Source organism: Pelophylax lessonae (genome assembly GCF_965119305.1).
Source record: "Pelophylax lessonae genome assembly, chromosome: 1".
Classification (NCBI taxonomy): domain Eukaryota; kingdom Metazoa; phylum Chordata; class Amphibia; order Anura; family Ranidae; genus Pelophylax; species Pelophylax lessonae.
This window is the reverse complement of record NC_138768.1, coordinates 890,653,689-890,680,303: the sequence shown is the minus strand read 5'-3', so window position 1 is coordinate 890,680,303 and position 26,615 is coordinate 890,653,689. Positions and strand designations below refer to the sequence as shown.

Below are 26,615 nucleotides of genomic sequence, written 5' to 3'. Positions count from 1 at the left end.
TAATATACAGAGCTATGACATCACACCCAGGGACTGCCATCCCAATCCTCTCATAATATTTAGAGCTATGACATCACACCCAGGGACTGCCACCCTAATCCTCTCATAATATACAGAGCTATGACATCACACCCAGGGACTGCCATCCAAATCCTCTCATAATATACAGAGCTATGACATCACACCCAGGGACTGCCATCCCAATCTTCTCATAATATACAGAGCTATGACATCACACCCAGGGACTGCGATCCCAATCTTCTCATAATATACAGAGCTATGACATCACACCCAGGGACTGCGATCCCAATCCTCTCATAATATACAGAGCTATGACATCACACCCAGGGACTGCCATCCCAATCTTCTCATAATATACAGAGCTATGACATCACACCCAGGGACTGCGATCCCAATCTTCTCATAATATACAGAGCTATGACATCACACCCAGGGACTGCGATCCCAATCTTCTCATAATATACAGAGCTATGACATTACACCCAGGGACTGCGATCCCAATCCTCTCATAATATACAGAGCTATGACATCACACCCACCATTCGCATTGGTCATCTCCACAGTCTACTGCCTGAATACTTCCACAGCAGCCCCGTCCCCGCTGACTGACATGGTTGACACTGCCCAACTTCTAAAACCCTCAGTGCCACCATCATCCCCAGTGTCCTCCTCAGTCAACTGCCTGAATACTTCCAGACTAGCCCCCCCAATGTATGGAACAGGTGACACTGCCCTACCCCGAGACCTCTTAGAGCCCCCATCCTCATTGGTGACCTCCACAGTCTACTGCCTGAAAAGATTCACACCAGCCTCTGTTCCTGATGACTGACATGGGTGACAGTGCCCTGCTCCTAAACCCCTCAATGCCAACATCCTCCCCGGTGTCCACCTCAGTCTATATCCTGAACACTTCCAGACCTGCCCCACCCCTGCTGACTGACATGGGAAACAATGACCCACCTCAAGACCCCCTTAGTGCTGCCATTCTCCCCGATGACCTCTACTGTCTGCTACCTAAATATTTCCACACCAGCTATGCCCCCGTAGAAATATATTAAAGCTCCACCCCCCCTGACTAACAGGGTGACACTGCCCCACTCCTAGACCCCCTCAGTGTCACCATTCTCCCCAAGAACCTCTACAATCTACAGCCTGAATACACCAGTTCTGCCCCCCCCCCCCATTGACTGACACGGGTGGCATTGCCCCATCCCTAGACCCCTCAGTGTCACCATTCTCCCCAGGAACCTCTGCAATCTACAGCCTGAATACACCAGTTCTGCCCCCCCCCCCCCATTGACTGACATGGGTGACACTGCTCCACTCCTAGACCCCTCAGTGTCACCATTCTCCCCAGGAACCTCTGCAATCTACAGCCTGAATACACCAGCAGTTCTGCCCCCCCCCCCATTGACTGACATGGGTGACACTGTCCCACCCCTAGACCCCCTCAGTGTCACCATTCTCCCCAAGAACCTCTGCAATCTACAGCCTGAATACACCAGTTCTGCCCCCCATTGACTGACAGGGTGACACTGCCCCACCCCTAGACCCCCTCAGTGTCACCATTCTTCCCAGGAACCTCTGCAATCTACAGCCTGAATACACCAGTTCTGCCCCCCCCGTTGACTGACACAGGTGACACTGCCCCGCCCCTTACCTGCTCGGCACTCGCAGGCAGCGTACAGGTAGTTGTTGGTCCTCAGCAGTTTGCACTGTCCATACGTTCCGCACTCATTAATACATGGAGAGAGGAAGGTGCGCAGGTTGAGCTCAGAGCTGACGTTGTGACATGGCCGCCATCTGCAAGGAGCAGAAACAGTGGGGGGATCAATCCCTTCCACATACAGCAATAATTCACCATACAGACAGATATGCATCCCCCCGAACTCAGCTCAGTATGTGACCAATGGGTGACCACTCCTGGCTGTCTCTAATTTGTCTTCATGTTCTGTCTTTATGGAGAACATTTATGGATCTTTATGTTTAGTCTTCACTTCCTTAATTAAATACAAGCTTGACTTCTGTCAGCAAGCTCTCTGTGGTGAAGCAGCGGTCTCTCTGCAAAGGTCTGACACACCTTTGCTGAATCAGTGCTAGAGCTCTCCAATCATCAGAGAGCATGAGCTTTCCTAATTGGAGAGTTCTAGCTCTGGCTCAGCAGGGGGGGGGTGTTGGACACTTGCAGCGAGACATTATAACTACTATCTACTTTGGTGACAGAAAACATCTAGAACTTGTTTCAGAGACATAGAACTTCACCGATCAAATGAAGGACTGGGACTAGCGGTGGGCAGGAGGGGCGGCTGCCCTGGGCACTGTGGTATCATGTGAGGTGGGGGGGGGGGGTGCCACATGGAGATTGAGGAGGAGGGGATGTATAAACTTTAACACAATACACAAACAATAGAGAAGTCTGCGAATGACAGTCTTTGTGTCTCTCTCACAGCCAAGCATGGAATACACTGTGTAAGGTGGTATTAAATCTTCATATTTCTATATGAAGATTTTGCTGACAAATATTGAAGCAATCCAAACCATTACTAATCTGTCTTTCACTTATAGAGACGGTTAGTACCGTCACAGGGGATTTGTGCTTGAAGGGGAAATTTACAGGGCAGGAAGGGGTAAGTATTGTTCTAGCAGGGGAAGTTTTTTTTTTTTTTTTTTGGGGGGGGGGGGGTTGGAAATGTGTGTGCTGAGAGGGGGGTTTCAGCAGGGGGGGGGGTGAATTTGTACTGGGGGGGAGAGGGAATTTATGCTTAGGGGGTAAGCATGCAGATATATGCTCAGTGTTTTTGTGGGGGGATTTTTGCTGACACATAATGCTCATACATCTGGTGGGTGGGGGTGTGGGTGATGCAGTTTGGTATGGTCACCCTGGGCTCTAGATGACCTTGTCCTGGCACTGATCACATATATCACACCTCGGTACATGGATTATTCCTGTATCTCATTACTTACACCGGATCTCAGTAGGATTTAATAGACTCCGCCAGTAAGGACCCTTCACTCGCTTAAAACCGTCTTCTACCTGTCCATTCCAGAAACATTACTGAGGTCTCCAATGAAGGAGTAGAGGGTACTATGTCAAAGGTTAGAGGATTATTAGGTGGGGATTTTCCCTCCCAAGAAAACCCATCACCCTGCCCTGATGGGGTGAAGTGACCGATGCCCTTTAAAGTCCAACTGTTTTAGCTTTGGTTGGAGTTGGTAAAGATTCAAACTTCTCTTGGGTTTGTAGCCATGTCTGTGTCCCATTGTGGAGATTCTGCTCTTTTCCTATCCTGGAAAGGTATCTCTAGCCATGGACAATCTTCCAATAGGGACAGAGAAGGAAACTACAAAATGTTTTGTGTACCAATCATAAAAGTGTAAAATTGTATCAAAGCTTGAGAAAATTGCTGTGGGTTCGAAGGACTCACCCGTGCTGGGAGGCACACATAGAGCGTAGACTTAGGTACCAAGTGCCGGTCTGGGGGTATGGGATTCGCAGGCGGCTAACTGGGTTGCTGCTGTTCACAGATAGAGAGAATCCGGAGAGAGAGTCTGCGGAGAAGAATGTGAGGCGAGGTCAGAGCAATGCAGAGAGGGAAAGGAGGTCAGCTATGGAGTGAGGTGTCTACAGACCTCAGATGGAGACTGTGGAGGCTTCCAACCCACCTTCCCATGTATAGAGAGGAGGAGGGGGTGCTCAGGTAGTGACTGATGCCAGGTAAAAACTGAAGTCGCCGCCCACTCATACAGTCTTCACCAATGGGGTATTGACTTCATCTCCACAGGAGTAACTAGGCATAAGACTTGTTAAAAAACAAAGCATTTACATAGACACACCCATGTGGGCTGTCCCACCGGTCCAATACCCCCCTGCAATCAGCCATCCCAAATCAGTTTGGTAGCAAGCAGTTAAGTGTACAAGAACCCCAAAAAGAGGGGCAGGGGCGGCGACTGTCGGAGGACTCAGAGAAAGGAATTTTACGGTAAGATTTTCTCTTACGTCCTCCGACAGTCGCCGCCCACTCATACAGTCTTCACCAATGGGGATGTCCCAATGCAGTGTAGACATAAGGGGTGGGCAACGCAACCGTCAGAAAGGCAACGCAGTACCCACAACAGAGAAAGGAACCTTACGTGAACAGAAACCTCTGGGTAATAAAAAAAAAAAAAAAAAGAAGGCTGAGACTGTAGCCCCAGCACAGGGAAGCCTATCTTACTCCTTAACTAGGCAGAAGACAAACTGAGTTGGGATGGCTGATTGCAGGAGGGTATTGGACCGGTGGGACATCCCCCATGGGTGTGTCTATGTAAATGCTTTGTTTTTTAACAAGTCTTACGCCTAGTTACTCCTGTGGAGATGAAGTCAATACCCCATTGGTGAAGACTGTATGAGTGGGCGGCGACTGTCGGAGGACGTAAGAGAAATAACAGTTATGCCAAGAAAATCCCATTTCATTATTTTACCTCCAAGCAGGTCTAGACAGATAATATCACTACGGGCCATTGAGGTTCTACAGACCTGAAAGCATCTTCCTATCCAACCATAACCAGTCAGATTAGGTGAAAGCTTTCTCATTTTATAGGTACCTATCTCTGTTGTATCCTAACCCCTCTACTCCACCTTCATTGACTTCAGCTCTGAGAACTCGTTATACTTTACAATATTCTCCTTTATCATTGTTGAGAAACGTTGGCTATGTACACCAATGACTGAACCACAAGACATAATTATGGCAAAGGCTCCTCGCCCCAAAGGATGATGAGAATGATGGGAAAACTGACCTGTCTGACAGGTGATGGAGGAGTTGTCACCGAGGATCAGTGGGACGCCATGATTCAGACACCCGAAGACTGTCACATTCTCTCCTTGGACAGATGACTGCCATTAAGGGATAGAGAGCATTACATGGATGGAAGAGAAACCCAGGCAATATCACTACTGTGATGACCATATGTAACCCCCCAAGCCAAGCTCCACCCACTTAGAAGACTTCTACTCATTAGACCTCCTTTGCATGATTCACACCTGCAAATTGTAACATGACCTCTACCTTACATATATGATAAGTTATTTACCCTGGTCACCAATCTTTCATGTCCTATGGTCTATCAGTCTAATTTAGATGAGCTCAAATAAAGTTGTACTTTGTTCATGCAGTAAAAGTAAATGGGTTCACTTTAATGGAGGCCCCACCACCTTCGTCCCTTCACTCCCTTACCACCCAATTCACTTAGGAAGGTAGATACGGAGGACGGAGGAACATTATTGATTGTCCAAGAGGCAGGGCTTTTTTTCAGCAGGAACGCAGTTCCGGCACCTCTAGTACTGAATGTATGCAAGAGGTGCTGGGGTGTGCTGAAGAGTCTACTGATACTTGCTGCTGGGGGGGGGGGGGTCTATTGTAGCTGGAGGGGATCCATTTTTGCATGGGGGGGGGGGTCTATTGTTAATTTGAAAGTCTATTGATATTGGTGGAGGATCTGTTGTTGGTGGGGTGGGTTTTATGTTGCTGGGGGGGGGGGTCTTATGTTGCTGGGAGAGTTCTACTGTTGAGGGAGGGGTCCCTTTGATGGTGGCTGTGGGGAGATTTATTGTTGCTACCGGGGGGTCTATAGTTGATGAGGGGGGGGCTATTGTTGCTGGGGGTCTATTGTTCTTTGGGATTTTTTGTTGAGGGTGGTTCATTTTTTTTAGGGGGGGGGAGGGAGATCTATTGTTGATGTAGGGTCTAATATTGTTGCTGGCTGCAGAGGATCTATTTTACTGCTTTTCTTGTTCTCATTAACAAATAACTTGCCACAAAAAATTAAACTTGGTTCTGTATTCTCCATAAAGGGCAGTACTGGGAGATGGGCAAGGGGTGGAACCAAGGAACATTCCTTGGAGGTGGGTAGGGGCAGAGAAAAGGGGTGACTCAGAAAGGGAGAGTTCCTGCACCTATTTTTTGAGAAAAAAAGCCCTGCCAAGAGGTATCCAGCACTAAAGCTTCCACGGGACCTAAATGCTCTCTTCTGCTATACAAAGGGAAGGTGAGAATTAGCAGCTGGGGGGGGGGGGGGACCAGTAATAAAGTTACTCTGTTGCCTTGCCCTCCCGTACCGGTTGGTGCCCTCAGCCTCTATTGCTACTCACAACGTTGAGACGGACTTCCAGGTTGAAGACCCCTCCACTGTCCAGTACAGGTAGAAGATTAACACTGAACACCGCAGGCCGGTCTGGTGGAACTGATACGTTGGGTCCAAAGAATATGTAAAAATGGACTGAGAACGTGTCCAGCTCATTCCTCAGGGTGGGCCGTATGGGCCAACAAGATGGTTGAAGGATGGTGGCGTTACCCCAAGACACATTCCCAGCTAATAGGGAGACTCCAGGGGCCGGGAGGCCTTCTAAGGAAGCCAATCCACCTGCTGCTCCAAAAGACTGAGGCATGTTCAAGGAGGAGCTAGGAGCGATGGGCCCACGGGAGAGACCAGGCCTAGAACAGTCTGCCAGAAGAACAAAGCCAGCATTATGATGGTAAACACCCTACTAACCTCACCCGGGCTCCACAACCCAGCACTTACCTTGTAGCTGTGTAGTCAGCTGGAAATAGATAGCGGTGCCTGCCATTCCTGTCCGCTCCACCAACACATAATACCAATGCTGCCAGAGTGGAAGTGCCAGGAGGAGCTGGCATACAGATGAGGAGGAGGTGCAATCTTGGCTGGAAGAATTGTGCAGAGGAGGGGCTTTGGCACGCAGTCTCAGCAAGATGGGGCAACTGTCAGCAGTTCGCACACCAGTACGGCAACCTAGGAGACTGACCCGCAATCCCGAGGTGAACTGAGGAATAAAGACCCTGAAAGAGCAAAAAAAGGGGGTAGGTATTTATCAAGTGGGCATTTCCTATTCTGTGGTGTGCAGAAAGTGGTAGCCCCAAAATGATGGAAATCCAGAAAATCTTATTTCACTTGACAGAAGGTCACAAGAGATTGAAGACATGTTTTGGGCCCAGAACTATTACACTTCATCAGTGAGGGGAAGCAAGAGAACATATAATAAAATAAGGATCTAATAATACAGACACATCTTAAGATGTCTTAATACCAAGATGTGGTATTATATAAGACATACATATATCATGGCTTGGTATTAGGACATCTAAAAATGTGAAAACACTGGCTTTGCCTAATGTTCCTGTACCTCGCTGTCTGGCTAAGATCTGACCTTGGCTTGCATCCTGACACTGCCTTTGCCTGATGTTCCTGTACCTTGCTGTCCTCCTATGATCTGACTGTGACTTGTATCCTGACACTGCCTTTGCTTGATGTCCCTTTACCTCGATGTCTGGCTAAGATCTGACCTCGGCTTGTATCCTGATGTTGCCTTTGCCTGATGTTCCTGTACCTTGCTGTGCTCCTATGATCTGACCTTGGCTTGTATCCTAACATTGCCTTTGCCTGATGTCCCTTTACCTCACTATCTGGCTAAGATCTGACCTTGGCTTGTATCCTGACACTGCCTTTGCTTGTTTTTCCTTTACCTCGATGTTTGGCTAAGATCTGACCTTGGCGTGTATCCTGACACTGCCTTTGCCTGATGTCCCTTTACCTCGATGTTCGGCTAAGATCTGACCTTGGCTTGTATCCTGACACTGCCTTTGGCTGATGCTCCTTTACCTCAATGTCTGGGCTAAGATCTGACCTTGGCTTGTATCCTGACACTGCCTTTGCCTGATGTCCCTTTACCTCGATGTTCGGCTATGATCTGACCTTGGCTTGTATCCTGACACTGCCTTTGCTTGATGTCCCTTTACCTCGATGTCTGGCTAAGATCTGACCTCGGCTTGTATCCTGATGTTGCCTTTGCCTGATGTTCCTGTACCTTGCTGTGCTCCTATGATCTGACCTTGGCTTGTATCCTAACATTGCCTTTGCCTGATGTCCCTTTACCTCACTATCTGGCTAAGATCTGACCTTGGCTTGTATCCTGACACTGCCTTTGCTTGTTTTTCCTTTACCTCGATGTTTGGCTAAGATCTGACCTTGGCGTGTATCCTGACACTGCCTTTGCCTGATGTCCCTTTACCTCGATGTTCGGCTAAGATCTGACCTTGGCTTGTATCCTGACACTGCCTTTGGCTGATGCTCCTTTACCTCAATGTCTGGGCTAAGATCTGACCTTGGCTTGTATCCTGACACTGCCTTTGCCTGATGTCCCTTTACCTCGATGTTCGGCTATGATCTGACCTTGGCTTGTATCCTGACACTGCCTTTGCTTGATGTCCCTTTACCTCGATGTCTGGCTAAGATCTGACCTCGGCTTGTATCCTGATGTTGCCTTTGCCTGATGTTCCTGTACCTTGCTGTGCTCCTATGATCTGACCTTGGCTTGTATCCTAACATTGCCTTTGCCTGATGTCCCTTTACCTCACTATCTGGCTAAGATCTGACCTTGGCTTGTATCCTGACACTGCCTTTGCTTGTTTTTCCTTTACCTCGATGTTTGGCTAAGATCTGACCTTGGCGTGTATCCTGACACTGCCTTTGCCTGATGTCCCTTTACCTCGATGTTCGGCTAAGATCTGACCTTGGCTTGTATCCTGACACTGCCTTTGCTTGTTTTTCCTTTACCTCGATGTTTGGCTAAGATCTGACCTTGGCGTGTATCCTGACACTGCCTTTGCCTGATGTCCCTTTACCTCGATGTTCGGCTAAGATCTGACCTTGGCTTGTATCCTGACACTGCCTTTGGCTGATGTTCCTTTACCTCAATGTCTGGGCTAAGATCTGACCTTGGCTTGTATCCTGACACTGCCTTTGCCTGATGTCCCTTTACCTCGATGTTCGGCTATGATCTGACCTTGGCTTGTATCCTGACACTGCCTTTGCCTGATGTCCCTTTACCTCGATGTTCGGCTATGATCTGACCTTGGCTTGTATCCTGACACTGCCTTTGCCTGATGTTGTTTTATCTCGCTGTCTGCCTGTGATCTGACCCTAGTTTGTATCCTGGCTTTGCTCCTGTCCACTAACTGGGTGTCATCATGTTCCTGCCTCTAGTCCTTATCTGGTGGTCCACAGTCATCTGTGTCTTGCATCAAACAGTTGGCACTGCCCACTACATCGGACCTCCTGTCACTCTGTGTCCTCACATCTCCTGTCACCTCTACCAGGAGTGTTGTACAAGAGGTGAAACAGGAGCCCCCTCTCCTGCTCAATCTCCTCCAGGTATGTGGCATAATTGTCTTGTAGAAAATGTAGATCAGAAGTCACGCTCTTCCTATTTTGGATTCGGTGCTCCACCAAAACACCAATTTTAATCAACAGTCAAACCTCCTAATTTGTAATTTCAGGAGCCAATAAGAATGGTATAGTGAAGTGAGTTGAAGTCAGGACAGGGCTATGCATTGTGCAGTCATTAATGGCTCCTTCTCCCGAGGAAAGAAAAACTATCTACACCCATGCCAAGCACACCCACCACACGTCTGGCAGCAACAGAGGATCCCATACCACTCAACATTGGAAGTTGAGAATGAGGAACACTTCAGGGGGGCAGCCACGCTACATTTAACAGACCCCTGATAGTCTCACTTTTGAGACAGAAAAAGGACAGATTCTGCAGTCCAGTCCCTTTTTCTGCAGCCTCAGCTGCACTGCACAGTGGATGAATGGAAAGGCTCCTGACTGTTTGCTCATAAACGGAAGCATAGTAAACACAATTTACCATGCTTCAGGTATGAATGAACACAGGAGTGATCGGTACCGATTGGTCATTGTGTTCATTCAGGAATGGAAAAAGCTGGTAAATATAACATATCCCCGCCCCTCTCCATCCTGAACCTGATCCTCCTGCAGGAGGGAGAAGATGAGAGCCAGCAGTGGAGGAGGGGGCACACAAGGGGATCGGAGTGGAGGGAAGAAGTGGCATACAGGGGGGTGGTAATTAGAGCAGCGGGGGTGCTAAATGCATACACTGTAGATTCCCCTGCATCACTGCCAGCTGGAGGGAGAGGATGAGAGCCGGATGAACTTCAGGGGGATCGGAGCAAGGGGAGCAGAACTGGTGCTGGCACTGGGCTGCAGGATTTAGCCTGGATTTGAGGGGCACCAGGATTCCAATGAAATCTCGGGACGGTCCCGCCCATTCTGAGGTGGTTTGGAGGTATAAGAACCCTTTCCTTTCCTCTGCCTGTTGTCCCACTACGCAGTCCTACCCCCTCCCTTGATAAACTGGGAAGGGGGGGGGGGAGTTTGGCATCCTTGCCCTGGGCACTGAAAAATGTCACTTCCGGTTTACTCGGCAGTAAACGGCGCCAATTTTAAAAAATCCAACTAATTCAAAAACGCAGATCTTGGTGTTTTGAATACTTTGAGGAGGGGTTTGGGGTCTTTCAGACCCCCGATCCCTCCATAAAGAGGACCTGTCACTGCCTATTACCCCCCCGATCCCTCCATAAAGAGGACCTGTCACTGCCTATTACCCCCCCCCCCCCCGATCCCTCCATAAAGAGGACCTGTCACTGCCTATTACTCCCCCGATCCCTCCATAAAGAGGACCTGTCACTGCCTATTACCCCCCCGATCCCTCCATTAAGAGGACCTGTCACTGACTATTACTCCCCTGATCCCTACATAAAGAGTACCTGTCACTGCCTATTACTCCCCCGATCCCTCCATAAAGAGGACCTGTCACTGCCTATTACTGTCACATTCCCCCCGATCCCTCCATAAAGAGGACCTGTCACTGCCTATTACCCCCCCCCCCCGATCCCTCCATAAAGAGGACCTGTCACTGCCTATTACTCCCCTGATCCCTCCATAAAGAGTACCTGTCACTGCCTATTACTGTCACATTCCCCCTGATCCCTCCATAAAGAGGACCTGTCACTGCCTATTACCCCCCCCGATCCCTCCATAAAGAGTACCTGTCACTGCCTATTACTGTCACATTCCCTCCGATCCCTCCATAAAGAGTACCTGTCACTGCCTATTACTGTCACATTCCTCCCGATCCCTCCATAAAGAGTACCTGTCACTCCTATTACTGTCACATTCCCCCCCCCCATCCCTCCATAAAGAGTACCTGTCACTCCTATTACTGTCACATTCCCTCCGATCCCTCCATAAAGAGTACCTGTCACTGCTATTACTGTCACATTCCCCCCGATCCCTCCATAAAGAGTACCTGTCACTCCTATTACTGTCACATCCCCCCGATCCCTCCATAAAGAGTACCTGTCACTGCCTATTACTGTCACATTCCCCCCGATCCCTCCATAAAGAGTACCTGTCACTCCTATTACTGTCACATTCCTCCCGATCCCTCCATAAAGAGTACCTGTCACTCCTAATACTGTCACATTCCTCCCGATCCCTCCATAAAGAGTACCTGTCACTGCCTATTACTGTCACATTCCCCCCCCGATCCCTCCATAAAGAGTACCTGTCACTGCCTATTACCCCCCCCCCCCCGATCCCTCCATAAAGAGTACCTGTCACTGCCTATTACTGTCACATTCCCCCCGATCCCTCCATAAAGAAGAGGACCTGTCACTGCCTATTACCCCCCCCCCCGATCCCTCCATAAAGAGTACCTGTCACTGCCTATTACTGTCACATTCCCCCCGATCCCTCCATAAAGAGTACCTGTCACTCCTATTACTGTCACATTCCCCCCGATCCCTCCATAAAGAGTACCTGTCACTGCCTATTACTGTCACATTCCCCCCGATCCCTCCATAAAGAGTACCTGTCACTCCTATTACTGTCACATTCCCCCCGATCCCTCCATAAAGAGTACCTGTCACTGCCTATTACTGTCACATTCCCCCCGATCCCTCCATAAAGAGTACCTGTCACTGCCTATTACCCCCCCCCCCCCCCGATCCCTCCATAAAGAGTACCTGTCACTGCCTATTACTGTCACATTCCTCCCGATCCCTCCATAAAGAGTACCTGTCACTCCTAATACTGTCACATTCCTCCCGATCCCTCCATAAAGAGTACCTGTCACTGCCTATTACTGTCACATTCCCCCCCCGATCCCTCCATAAAGAGTACCTGTCACTGCCTATTACCCCCCCCCCCCCCCCCGATCCCTCCATAAAGAGTACCTGTCACTGCCTATTACTGTCACATTCCCCCCGATCCCTCCATAAAGAGGACCTGTCACTGCCTATTACCCCCCCCCCCGATCCCTCCATAAAGAGTACCTGTCACTGCCTATTACTGTCACATTCCCCCCGATCCCTCCATAAAGAGTACCTGTCACTCCTATTACTGTCACATTCCCCCCGATCCCTCCATAAAGAGTACCTGTCACTGCCTATTACTGTCACATTCCCCCCGATCCCTCCATAAAGAGGACCTGTCACTGCCTATTACCCCCCCCCCCCCCGATCCCTCCATAAAGAGTACCTGTCACTGCCTATTACTGTCACATTCCCCCCGATCCCTCCATAAAGAGTACCTGTCACTGCCTATTACTGTCACATTCCCCCCGATCCCTCCATAAAGAGTACCTGTCACTGCCTATTACTGTCACATTCCCCCTGATCCCTCCATAAAGAGTACCTGTCACTGCCTATTACTGTCACATTCCCCCCGATCCCTCCATAAAGAGTACCTGTCACCCCCTATTACTGTCACATTCCTCCCGATCCCTCCATAAAGAGTACCTGTCACTCCTATTACTGTCACATTCCTCCCGATCCCTCCATAAAGAGTACCTGTCACTCCTATTACTGTCACATTCTCCCCCCATCCCTCCATAAAGAGTACCTGTCACTGCCTATTACTGTCACATTCCCCCCGATCCCTCCATAAAGAGTACCTGTCACTCCTATTACTGTCACATTCCCCCTGATCCCTCCATAAAGAGTACCTGTCACTGCCTATTACTGTCACATTCCCCCCGATCCCTCCATAAAGAGTACCTGTCACTGCCTATTACTGTCACAGGGGATGTTTACATTCCTTCTCACAGCAATAAAAGTGATTATAAAAATATAAATAAGTTGCACTAGAAATGGCGTGATGTATTCTGCGAATAAATACACCTGTAAGCGTTACTATAGAAGTGTATAGGTCCAATACACAAATTACAATATATGAAATATAAATATGGTACAGAAAAAATATTGGCATAAATAGGTGACCATACAAATTTAAACATTGAAACAAGAGTGAAAAAAAGAGCATAAAGTTTAAATCAATAATAACGTTTTGCATATAGAACATGCAAAATGAACCAATGGCATTAGTGAAAAATCGTGCCAAAGAATAAAAATATATAATCCAGTGCAGGTGATGAGAAAATTCAAAATGACAATAGTGACAGTCCCAAAAAATGTGAGGTGATCGCAGAAATCACAAACAATACATTGTGACCCCCGACTTCCTGAGGAAGACGTCATATATGACGAAACGCGTCGGGTCACGGCGTGCTGACGTCACCTAGCGAACCCGGAAGGACGGGCAGAACGTGGAGTCGGCCAGCTTGTTTGTTTTTTTATGCTCATTGTGTTTACGATTCTGTAAGTGTTACTCTTCATTTTAATAAACGGTTTAGATGGTTTTACATTATGGAGCATTATTGTTTATTTACATGGCGGCCCCAATGTTAACTCCGGTTGAATGAGAGTGAGGTAAGATCTTTATATTAAAAAAGAATAGCGCGCACATGCAAAAGACAAAGTGTATGGCTGAATTCGCATCCGCACATGAGATCGCATGTAATGAAGGAGCAGTGCGCTCCGAATTACATGCGGCGCACTCGCAAAAGTGTGAACCGGCCCTTACACTTCTATAGTAACGCTTACAGGTGTATTTATTCGCAGAATACATCACGCCATTTCTAGCGCAACTTATTTATATTTTCACTGTTTATTGTGTCGTCACACTGGAAGTTGCTGCTTTTTATATCCCACTAGCGCGGTTATAATTTTTGTGTTTATAATAAAAGGGATTAAAATTTTTTTTATGTTTTTTTTTGTTTTGTTTTTGAACCACTTGCCGACCGCCGCATGACTATTTACTGCGGCAGTCAGCCTCTCCTGGGCAAAGCGACGTAGACCTACCTCGCTCGCCCACGAGCCTGTAGGGGGCAAGCGAGGGCCGCCGCTCATTCCCTGCCTTCCCCGCGCGTGTGACCGGCGGCTCCGTTGTCCGCCGGCCACTCACGATCTCCCACAGGAGAGGGAGAAAGACAGGCGGCTGATGTAAACAAAGCCGTCTGTCATTCTCTCTGGTGTAACTGCAGAGATCATACGATCCTGCTATGTAGAATCGTATGTCTCTGTGGTTACTTCACTAGCCACGCCCCCTAACAGTAAGAAGCACACCCCTAGGGACACACTTAACCCCTTGATCACCAATAAAGTTAACCCCTTCCCTGCCAGTGTAATTTTACAGTAACAGTGCATATGTATAGCACTGATTACTGTAGTAATGTCACTGGTCCCCCCAAAAGTGTCAAAAATGTCACTTAGGGGTCCGATCTGTCCGCCGCAATGTTGCAGTCCTGCAAAAAAAAAAAAAAACGCAGATCGCCACCATTACTAGTTAAAAAAAACAATAAAAATGACATAAATCTTTCCCGTAGTTAGTAAACACAATAACTTTTGCGCAAACCAATCAAAATACGCTTATTGCGATTTTTTTTTTACCAAAAATATGTAGCAGAAAACAAATTGGCCTAAAATGTTAAAATATTTAGATTTTTACATTTTTTTTATTGGGGAATTTTATATAAAAAATGTGAAAAATATTTTTATTTTTTCAGAATTGTCGCTCGTTTTTTGTTAATACGGGGAAGATTTATGGCATTTTTATTGTTTTTTTTTCTTAAATAGTAATGGCGGCAATCTGCGATTTTTGGTGGGTCTGCGACATTGCGGCCGACAGATCGGACCCTTGACTTACATTTTTTACACTTTTGGGGGTACCAGTGATATTCCTACAGTAATCAGTGCTATACACAGTGCTGTATTTTGGCCTAGGCCAACAAGGCCCAGGCCTAGGGCAGCACTTTGCAGGGGGGCAGCAAAAAATTCCCCCACTCCACCTGAGATTCTATTTGGCCAGTGGTTGCTAGAGCTGCCTCTCGCACCCCCCTCCTCTCTTTCTCACCCCCCTCTTCCCTCTCTCTCATTCCCCCTCTCTCTCTCTCATCCCCCCTCTCTCTCTCATCCCCCCCTCTCTCTCCCATCCCCCCTCTCTCTCTCTCTCATCCCCCCTTATCTCTCTCTCCCCCCTCTCTCTCTCTCCCATCCCCCTCTCTCTCTCTCCCATCCCTCTCTCTCTCTCTCTCTCACCCCCCTCTCTCACCTCTCTCTCTCTCTCTCATCCCCCCTTCTCTCTCTCTCTCCCACCTCCCTCTCTCCCCCCTCTCTCTCTCTCCCATCCCCCCTCTCTCTCTCCCATCCCCACTCTCTCTCATCCCCCCTCTCGCTCTCCCTCTCTCACCCCCCCTCTCTCTCTCACCCCCCCCTCTCTCTCACCCCCCCTCTCTCTCATATCCCTCCTCTCTCTCTCTCATATCCCCCTCTCTCTCTCTCTCTCTCTCTCTCTCATCTCCCCCTCTCTCACTCTCCCCCCCTCTCTCTCCCTCACCCACCCCCCTCTCTCTTCCACCCCCCCTCTCGTGAAATCTCAGGGGTGCATGCTGGGACTTGTAGTTCTTAAATTTTGGAGGGAGTCACATCCGTTAAAAAGGAAGGAGTGGGGCAAATTTACATAGGAGGGTGAGGGGGGGGGCGCCCAATTTTAGTTTTGCCTAGGGCAGCACAAAACCAAAATACACCACTGGCTATGCATATGCACTTACTGTAAAAATGACACTGGCAGGAAAGGGGTTAACTTTATTAGTGATCAAGGGGTTAAGTGTGTCCCTAGGGGTGTGAGTCTAACTGTCAAGGGGCGTGGCTTGTGATGTAACCACAGAGACATGATGATCTCTGCAGTTACACCAGGGAGAATGACAGGCGGCTTTGTTTACATCAGCCGCCTGCCTTTCTCCCTCTCCAGCGGGAGATGGCGAGTGACCGGCGGACATTGGAGCCGCCGGTCACTCGCGGGGGGATGTTAGTGAACTAACGGGGACGGGAGCGTGCCTCCGACGGCGCGCGCTCGCCCCCTAGAGGCTCGCGGGCGAGCGACGTACCGGTACGTCGCTTTGCCGTGGAGGGGCTGACTGCCGTCGTATATAGTCGTGCGGCGGTCAGCAAGTGGTTAACTGGCAATGAGGAAAGACCTGTAGATGTGGAAACCTTCCATTAGATGGAGACTACACGCTCCTTTTAGCCTGATCATCCCTATCGGCGATGCTGGTCCAGGTCTATGGCAGTGCAAGGAGAACTCCACCGCACAAATGTATATCAGCCATCCGGGGCCCCGGTATTCACTGCGGAGATATGTTTGTGATGTGGAATTCTTATTGTTTTAATGATATCTGCCCTTTACCAGGATTAATGGCTGGCAACTGTCTGTCATATTTGATCCGTATGACTGAAACACTGCTAATATTGTCTTTTGCAGATATAATAAAGTCCCATTCACTGGAACAATAGCATTATCACTATCAAATATGTTTTTTATGAACTGTGACATGAGTCACTTTGGTTGGGGGGCTTGTGGAGCCCAGATTGCTTTGGGGAGGTTGGGAGACTCCTTGTCCAGCTTCCCCAGCCCCTCTTATGTGTAAGTCACCCTGTGTCTATTAGGGGCACAGGGTGACCAAGAACCCCAGTCAGGTCTGCACTGGTCAGACTCGCTGTACAGCCACACCAGACTCAACCTTTTGTGTTACCCCGGTTATCCTGGGTTCTATATGTGTGGTTTGTTATGGGGGAGTAAGGGGCTCTTTCACTTGGGACTGTAATATTTCAGAACAGTGTCCCTCAGGAAATATATAAAGATATATTGCAGATTGCTAGGATATTGCATAAAGTGTTTTCATAGACCCTTGCTAGTGGGGTGGGGGTTTGTTTTTGTTGAATACCTGCATTCCATTGTTCTATTGTTCCTGTCTGCCTTGAGTAAGCTTATTATGGGATGTGTGTGTTTATGTGGATTGGCTAAGAGGGAGGGGTTGTCAGAGTGTATATCTCCTTCTGCTTTGTTTTTCAATAAACAGTTTGATTCTGGTTTCACTCCAAAACTTGTACTGTCTAGTTCTTGGGGTAACTATAGCCAGAGTCACGGATCTCGTGTTCCAGAGCTTAGGAAGCAGGTTACTGGCGGAGATACCCAGTCGCGGTGTCCGGATTCCGTCACATGAACTATATTATATAGGATTCACTCTTAACAGGTTATGATGAGTGCATGCTTGTGAATTAGCGTGGCTGAGTCCATGAGAAACTATGTGGCAGCCATGTTGCTTTGTTCACTTGGCAGTTGGAGTCTCTGCACAAGGCCGTGTTGTTCCATAAACATTCACTCCTCTTTTCTATTGTACTTTTGAAAGTATACATATCTGTGATTGGTGGTCTTGAAGCCACTCCCTTGTAACCCCCTTTTCTTCACTTGCTGTAAATAAACCTGAGCTCTGCTCTGTAGGACAGAGAGAGACCCTTCAGTTGGCATCGAATTGACTACAGCGTGCGTCTTTTTCTTTCTTTGACGCCGAGCGCACTGGGATAACCTTATACAAAAGAGCTGTACATTGTACTTTTCAGTACAAGGGATTAATGGCGTTTGGCATGTATTAATATCCACAAGTGCACTTTTCTGTGCAGCAAAGTTTTCAGCGCACCGAGTGAATTTCTATGCTCCAAACTCCATTCATTTCCATGACACTTCCATTACATGGAAGGACCAATGGGAATGCTCATGGGTTGGTATGGCCATGCTTGGCTCTAAAAACGTCTCTGCATATAACCTCAGCTGCATGCATTCCCAAAGGGCATTTTAGGGGCCTCAGGAAGGACTTCTGAGTGGTTTTCTGGAACTCTGAGCAGGAAATCCTTGTCCATCGCCTAGAAATTTCTAGCAGCCCCAGAAGGAACATTAACAACTCTCCCACCTACGTCTTAGACTCCATAGGATTGCCACCTCTCAGAAGAAGAGGACACTTAACAGGGCCAAAGGAGACAGAAAAAGAAATAAACACATGAGCCAAAAGTATTTTCTGATCTGTGGACCGCCCGGGAAGAGCCCTCCTCACCCCGCCCAGGAAGAGCCCTCCTCACCCCGCCCGGGAAGAGCCCTCCTCACCCCGCCCAGAGCACACAATGTACAATCTGCCCATTTCTCTGAAAAGCTTATCTCAAGAACAGAGAAGACGACTCACTTGTAGAGTGCAGAGCGATTGTGCGGCGGAAGCATCTGCTCCGTGATGTATCCGGGATACAGGACTGGCACACCAACTGCCCTCTGCACGATGAGCTGTGGCTGGAAGAGGTACTGGCATTCATCGTGTAAACCCTGCGTACACAGCAAGAGGATAAGATGGAGTGACATCAGAGAGGAGGAATTGGAATGTATATTGTCACACCTCAAAGTGCAATCCTCCCTAAAATAAAATAAAATGCAGGACAGATCATCCAAACATTCCATATTGACTCATGGAAGACCAGCCACCATCAACCTTGGCCTAGGTGGGAATCACAGCCTGTCAGTCTCATATTAGCATGGAGGTGATGACAGTTGGGTACATTAGATACAATAGGGAAGGAGATGGCAGTGGATGGAGGTGATGACAGTTGGGTACACTAGATACAATAGGGAAGGAGATGGCAGTGGATGGAGGTGATGACAGTTGGGTACACTAGATACAATAGGGAAGGAGATGGCAGTGGATGGAGGTGATGACAGTTGAGTACATTAGATACAATAGGGAAGGAGATGGTAGTGGATGGAGGTGATGACAGTTGAGTACACTAAATATAATAGGGAAGGAGATGGCAGTGGATGGAGGTGATGACAGTTGAGTACATTAGATACAATAGGGAAGGAGATGGTAGTGGATGGAGGTGATGACAGTTGGGTACACTAGATATAATAGGGAAGGAGATGGCAGTGGATGGAGGTGATGACAGTTGGGTACATTAGATACAATAGGGATGGAGATGGCAGTGGATGGAGGTGATGACAGTTGAGTACACTAGATACAATAGGGATGGAGATGGCAGTGGGTGGAGGTGATGACAGTTGGGTAAACTAAATATAATAGGGAAGGAGATGGCAGTGGATGGAGGTGATGACAGTTGGGTACATTAGATACAATAGGGAAGGAGATGGCAGTGGATGGAGGTGATGACAGTTGGGTACACTAGATATAATAGGGAAGGAGATGGCAGTGGATGGAGGTGATGAGAGTTGGGTACGCTAGATGCAACAGGGAAGGAGATGGCAGTGGATGGAGGTGGTGATAGTTGAGTACACTAGATATAATAGGGAGGGAGATGGCAGTGGATGGAGGTGATGACAGTTGGGCACACTAGATATAATAAGGAAGGAGATGGCAGTGGATGGAGGTGATGACAGTTGGGTGCACTAGATGCAACAGGGAAGGAGATGGCAGTGGATGGAGGTGATGACAGTGTGGTACACTAGATACAATAGGGATGGAGATGGCAGTGGATGGAGGTGATGACAGTTGGGTGCACTAGATGCAACAGGGAAGGAGATGGCAGTGGATGGAGGTGATGACAGTTGAGTACACTAGATACAATAGGGATGGAGATGGCAGTGGATGAAGGTGATGGCAGTGTGGTACACTAGATATAATAAGGAAGGAGATGGCAGTGGATGGAGGTGATGACAGTTGGGTGCACTAGATACAATAGGGAAGGAGATGGCAGTGGATGGAGGTGATGACAGTTGGGTACACTAGATATAATAAGGAAGGAGATGGCAGTGGATGGAGGTGATGACAGTTGGGTACACTAGATACAATAGGGAAGGAGATGGCAGTGGATGGAGGTGATGACAGTTGGGTACACTAGATATAATAGGGAAGGAGATGGCAGTGGATGGAGGTGATGACAGTTGGGTACACTAGATATAATAGGGAAGGAGATGGCAGTGGATGGAGGTGATGACAGTTGGGTACGCTAGATACAATAGGGATGGAGATGGCAGTGGATGGAGGTGATGACAGTTGGGTACACTAGATATAATAGGGAAGGAGATGGCAGTGGATGGAGGTGATGACAGTTGGGTACACTAGATGCAACAGGGAAGGAGATGGCAGTGGATGGAGGAAATGGCAGGTGGGCACACTAAGTACAATAGGGAAGGAGATGGCAGTGGATGGAGGTGATGACAGTTGAGTACACTAGATACAATAGGGATGGAGATGGCAGTGGATGGAGGTGATGACAGTGTGGTACACTAGATATAATAAGGAAGGAGATGGCAGTGGATGGAGGTGATGACAGTTGGGTGCACTAGATGCAACAGGGAAGGAGATGGCAGTGGATGGAGGTGATGACAATGTGGTACACTAGATACAATAGGGATGGAGATGGCAGTGGATGGAGGTGATGACAGTTGGGTGCACTAGATGCAACAGGGAAGGAGATGGCAGTGGATGGAGGTGATGACAGTTGAGTACACTAGATACAATAGGGATGGAGATGGCAGTGGATGGAGGTGATGACAGTTGGGTACACTAGATACAATAGGGAAGGAGATGGCAGTGGATGGAGGTGATGACAGTTGGGTACACTAGATATAATAAGGAAGGAGATGGCAGTGGATGGAGGTGATGACAGTTGGGTACACTAGATATAATAGGGAAGGAGATGGCAGTGGATGGAGGTGATGACAGTTGGGTACACTAGATATAATAGGGAAGGAGATGGCAGTGGATGGAGGTGATGACAGTTGGGTACGCTAGATATAATAAGGAAGGAGATGGCAGTGGATGGAGGTGATGACAGTTGGGTACACTAGATGCAACAGGGAAGGAGATGGCAGTGGATGGAGGAAATGGCAGGTGGGCACACTAAGTACAATAGGGAAGGAGATGGCAGTGGATGGAGGTGATGACAGTTGGGTACACTAGATACAATAGGGAAGGAGATGGCAGTGGATGGAGGTGATGACAGTTGGGTACACTAGATATAATAGGGAAGGAGATGGCAGTGGATGGAGGTGATGACAGTTGGGTACGCTAGATGCAACAGGGAAGGAGATGGCAGTGGATGGAGGTGGTGATAGTTGAGTACACTAGATATAATAGGGAAGGAGATGGCAGTGGATGGAGGTGATGACAGTTGGGCACACTAGATATAATAAGGAAGGAGATGGCAGTGGATGGAGGTGATGACAGTTGGGTACACTAGATACAATAGGGATGGAGATGGCAGTGGATGGAGGTGATGACAGTTGGGTGCACTAGATGCAACAGGGAAGGAGATGGCAGTGGATGGAGGTGATGACAGTTGAGTACACTAGATACAATAGGGATGGAGATGGCAGTGGATGGAGGTGATGGCAGTTGGGTACGCTAGATATAATAAGGAAGGAGATGGCAGTGGATGGAGGTGATGACAGTTGGGTGCACTAGATACAATAGGGAAGGAGATGGCAGTGGATGGAGGTGATGACAGTTGGGTACACTAGATATAATAAGGAAGGAGATGGCAGTGGATGGAGGTGATGACAGTTGGGTACACTAGATACAATAGGGAAGGAGATGGCAGTGGATGGAGGTGATGACAGTTGGGTACACTAGATATAATAGGGAAGGAGATGGCAGTGGATGGAGGTGATGACAGTTGGGTACGCTAGATGCAACAGGGAAGGAGATGGCAGTGGATGGAGGAAATGGCAGGTGGGCACACTAAGTACAATAGGGAAGGAGATGGCAGTGGATGGAGGTGATGACAGTTGAGTACACTATATACAATAGGGATGGAGATGGCAGTGGATGGAGGTGATGACAGTTGGGTACACTAGATATAATAAGGAAGGAGATGGCAGTGGATGGAGGTGATGACAGTTGGGTGCACTAGATGCAACAGGGAAGGAGATGGCAGTGGATGGAGGTGATGACAGTTGAGTACACTAGATACAATAGGGAAGGAGATGGCAGTGGATGGAGGTGATGACAGTTGGGTACACTAGATATAATAGGGAAGGAGATGGCAGTGGATGGAGGAAATGGCAGGTGGGCACACTAAGTACAATAGGGAAAGAGATGGCAGTGGATGGAGGTGATGACAGTTGGGTACGCTAGATACAATAGGGATGGAGATGGCAGTGGATGGAGGTGATGACAGTTGGGTACACTAGATATAATAGGGAAGGAGATGGCAGTGGATGGAGGTGATGACAGTTGGGTACACTAGATATAATAAGGAAGGCGATGGCAGTGGATGGAGGTGATGACAGTTGGGTACGCTAGATGCAACAGGGAAGGAGATGGCAGTGGATGGAGGAAATGGCAGGTGGGCACACTAAGTACAATAGGGAAGGAGATGGCGGTGGATGGAGGTGATGACAGTTGGGTACACTAGATATAATAGGGAAGGAGATGGCAGTGGATGGAGGTGATGACAGTTGGGTACACTAGATATAATAAGGAAGGCGATGGCAGTGGATGGAGGTGATGACAGTTGGGTACGCTAGATACAATAGGGATGGAGATGGCAGTGGATGGAGGTGATGACAGTTGGGTGCACTAGATGCAACAGGGAAGGAGATGGCAGTGGATGGAGGTGATGACAGTTGAGTACACTAGATACAATAGGGAAGGAGATGGCAGTGGATGGAGGTGATGACAGTTGGGTACACAAGATACAATAGGGAAGGAGATGGCAGTGGATGGAGGTGATGACAGTTGGGTACACTAGATACAATAGGTAAGGAGATGGCAGTGGATGGAGGTGATGACAGTTGGGTACACTAGATATAATAGGGATGGAGATGGCAGTGGATGGAGGTGATGACAGTTGGGTACACTAGATATAATAAGGAAGGAGATGGCAGTGGATGGAGGTGATGACAGTTGGGTACGCTAGATACAATAGGGATGGAGATGGCAGTGGATGGAGGTGATGACAGTTGGGTACACTAGATATAATAGGGATGGAGATGGCAGTGGATGGAGGTGATGACAGTTGGGTACACTAGATATAATAAGGAAGGAGATGGCAGTGGATGGAGGTGATGACAGTTGGGTACGCTAGATACAATAGGGATGGAGATGGCAGTGGATGGAGGTGATGACAGTTGGGTACACTAGATATAATAGGGAAGGAGATGGCAGTGGATGGAGGTGATGACAGTTGGGTACGCTAGATGCAACAGGGAAGGCGATGGCAGTGGATGGAGGAAATGGCAGGTGGGCACACTAAGTACAATAGGGAAGGAGATGGCAGTGGATGGAGGTGATGACAGTTGGGTACACTAGATACAATAGGGAAGGAGATGGCAGTGGATGGAGGTGATGACAGTTGGGTACACTAGATACAATAGGGAAGGAGATGGCAGTGGATGGAGGTGATGACAGTTGGGTACATTAGATACAATAGGGATGGAGATGGCAGTGGGTGGAGGTGATGACAGTTGGGTAAACTAAATATAATAGGGAAGGAGATGGCATTGGATGGAGGTGATGACAGTTGGGTACACTAGATACAATAGGGAAGGAGATGGCAGTGGATGGAGGTGATGACAGTTGGGTACATTAGATACAATAGGGATGGAGATGGCAGTGGATGGAGGTGATGACAGTTGAGTACACTAGATACAATAGGGATGGAGATGGCAGTGGATGGAGGTGATGACAGTTGGGTACACTAGATATAATAGGGAAGGAGATGGCAGTGGATGGAGGTGATGACAGTTGGGTACACTAGATATAATAGGGAAGGAGATGGCAGTGGATGGAGGTGATGACAGTTGGGTACGCTAGATATAATAAGGAAGGAGATGGCAGTGGATGGAGGTGATGACAGTTGGGTACACTAGATGCAACAGGGAAGGAGATGGCAGTGGATGGAGGAAATGGCAGGTGGGCACACTAAGTACAATAGGGAAGGAGATGGCAGTGGATGGAGGTGATGACAGTTGGGTACACTAGATACAATAGGGAAGGAGATGGCAGTGGATGGAGGTGATGACAGTTGGGTACGCTAGATGCAACAGGGAAGGCGATGGCAGTGGATGGAGGAAATGGCAGGTGGGCACACTAAGTACAATAGGGAAGGAGATGGCAGTGGATGGAGGTGATGACAGTTGGGTACACTAGATACAATAGGGAAGGAGATGGCAGTGGATGGAGGTGATGACAGTTGGGTACACTAGATACAATAGGGAAGGAGATGGCAGTGGATGGAGGTGATGACAGTTGGGTACATTAGATACAATAGGGATGGAGATGGCAGTGGGTGGAGGTGATGACAGTTGGGTAAACTAAATATAATAGGGAAGGAGATGGCAGTGGATGGAGGTGATGACAGTTGGGTACATTAGATACAATAGGGATGGAGATGGCAGTGGATGGAGGTGATGACAGTTGAGTACACTAGATACAATAGTGATGGAGATGGCAGTGGATGGAGGTGATGACAGTTGGGTACACTAGATATAATAAGGAAGGAGATGGCAGTGGATGGAGGTGATGACAGTTGGGTACACTAGATATAATTGGGAAGGAGATGGCAGTGGATGGAGGTGATGACAGTTGGGTACACTAGATATAATAGGGAAGGAGATGGCAGTGGATGGAGGTGATGACAGTTGGGTACGCTAGATATAATAAGGAAGGAGATGGCAGTGGATGGAGGTGATGACAGTTGGGTACACTAGATGCAACAGGGAAGGAGATGGCAGTGGATGGAGGAAATGGCAGGTGGGCACACTAAGTACAATAGGGAAGGAGATGGCAGTGGATGGAGGTGATGACAGTTGGGCACACTAGATATAATAGGGAAGGAGATGGCAGTGGATGGAGGTGATGACAGTTGGGTACACTAGATACAATAGGGAAGGAGATGGCAGTGGATGGAGGTGATGACAGTTGGGTACACTAGATATAATAGGGAAGGAGATGGCAGTGGATGGAGGTGATGACAGTTGGGTACACTAGATATAATAAGGAAGGCGATGGCAGTGGATGGAGGTGATGACAGTTGGGTACGCTAGATACAATAGGGATGGAGATGGCAGTGGATGGAGGTGATGACAGTTGGGTGCACTAGATGCAACAGGGAAGGAGATGGCAGTGGATGGAGGTGATGACAGTTGAGTACACTAGATACAATAGGGAAGGAGGTGGCAGTGGATGGAGGTGATGACAGTTGGGTACACTAGATACAATAGGGAAGGAGATGGCAGTGGATGGAGGTGATGACAGTTGGGTACACAAGATACAATAGGTAAGGAGATGGCAGTGGATGGAGGTGATGACAGTTGGGTACACTAGATATAATAGGGATGGAGATGGCAGTGGATGGAGGTGATGACAGTTGGGTACACTAGATATAATAAGGAAGGAGATGGCAGTGGATGGAGGTGATGACAGTTGGGTGCACTAGATACAATAGGGATGGAGATGGCAGTGGATGGAGGTGATGACAGTGTGGTACACTAGATATAATAAGGAAGGAGATGGCAGTGGATGGAGGTGATGACAGTTGGGTACACTAGATACAATAGGGAAGGAGATGCAGTGGATGGAGGTGATGACAGTTGGGTACACTAGATATAATAGGGATGGAGATGTCAGTGGATGGAGGTGATGACAGTTGGGTACACTAGATATAATAAGGAAGGAGATGGCAGTGGATGGAGGTGATGACAGTTGGGTGCACTAGATGCAACAGGGAAGGAGATGGCAGTGGATGGAGGTGATGACAGTTGGGTGCACTAGATGCAACAGGGAAGGAGATGGCAGTGGATGGAGGTGATGACAGTTGGGTACACTAGATATAATAAGGAAGGCGATGGCAGTGGATGGAGGTGATGACAGTTGGGTACACTAGATATAATAGGGAAGGAGATGGCAGTGGATGGAGGTGATGACAGTTGGGTACACTAGATATAATAAGGAAGGCGATGGCAGTGGATGGAGGTGATGACAGTTGGGTACGCTAGATACAATAGGGATGGAGATGGCAGTGGATGGAGGTGATGACAGTTGGGTGCACTAGATGCAACAGGGAAGGAGATGGCAGTGGATGGAGGTGATGACAGTTGAGTACACTAGATACAATAGGGATGGAGATGGCAGTGGATGGAGGTGATGACAGTTGGGTGCACTAGATGCAACAGGGAAGGAGATGGCAGTGGATGGAGGTGATGACAGTTGAGTACACTAGATGCAACAGGGAAGGAGATGGCAGTGGATGGAGGTGATGACAGTTGGGTACACTAGATACAATAGGGATGGAGATGGCAGTGGATGGAGGTGATGACAGTTGGGTACACTAGATATAATAAGGAAGGAGATGGCAGTGGATGGAGGTGATGACAGTTGGGTGCACTAGATACAATAGGGAAGGAGATGGCAGTGGATGGAGGTGATGACAGTTGGGTACACTAGATATAATAGGGAAGGAGATGGCAGTGGATGGAGGAAATGGCAGGTGGGCACACTAAGTACAATAGGGAAAGAGATGGCAGTGGATGGAGGTGATGACAGTTGGGTACATTAGATATAA

The 26,615-nt window shown here is 48.3% G+C and overlaps 1 protein-coding gene across 1 annotated transcript in view; it reads right to left on the bottom strand.

Moving 5' to 3' along the window:
- The window catches only part of TMEM8B (transmembrane protein 8B), a 62,192-nt gene that overhangs the window by 6,214 nt on the left and 29,363 nt on the right, over nt 1-26,615 (bottom strand). The window contains exons 4-9 of the mRNA XM_082243468.1: nt 18,290-18,423; nt 6,583-6,857; nt 6,152-6,504; nt 4,801-4,897; nt 3,447-3,570; nt 1,682-1,824 (exon numbers count right to left, since the gene is read on the bottom strand). Coding sequence (XP_082099594.1) covers nt 1,682-1,824; nt 3,447-3,570; nt 4,801-4,897; nt 6,152-6,504; nt 6,583-6,857; nt 18,290-18,423 — 1,126 coding nt within the window. The remainder of the gene's footprint in view (nt 1-1,681; nt 1,825-3,446; nt 3,571-4,800; nt 4,898-6,151; nt 6,505-6,582; nt 6,858-18,289; nt 18,424-26,615) is intronic.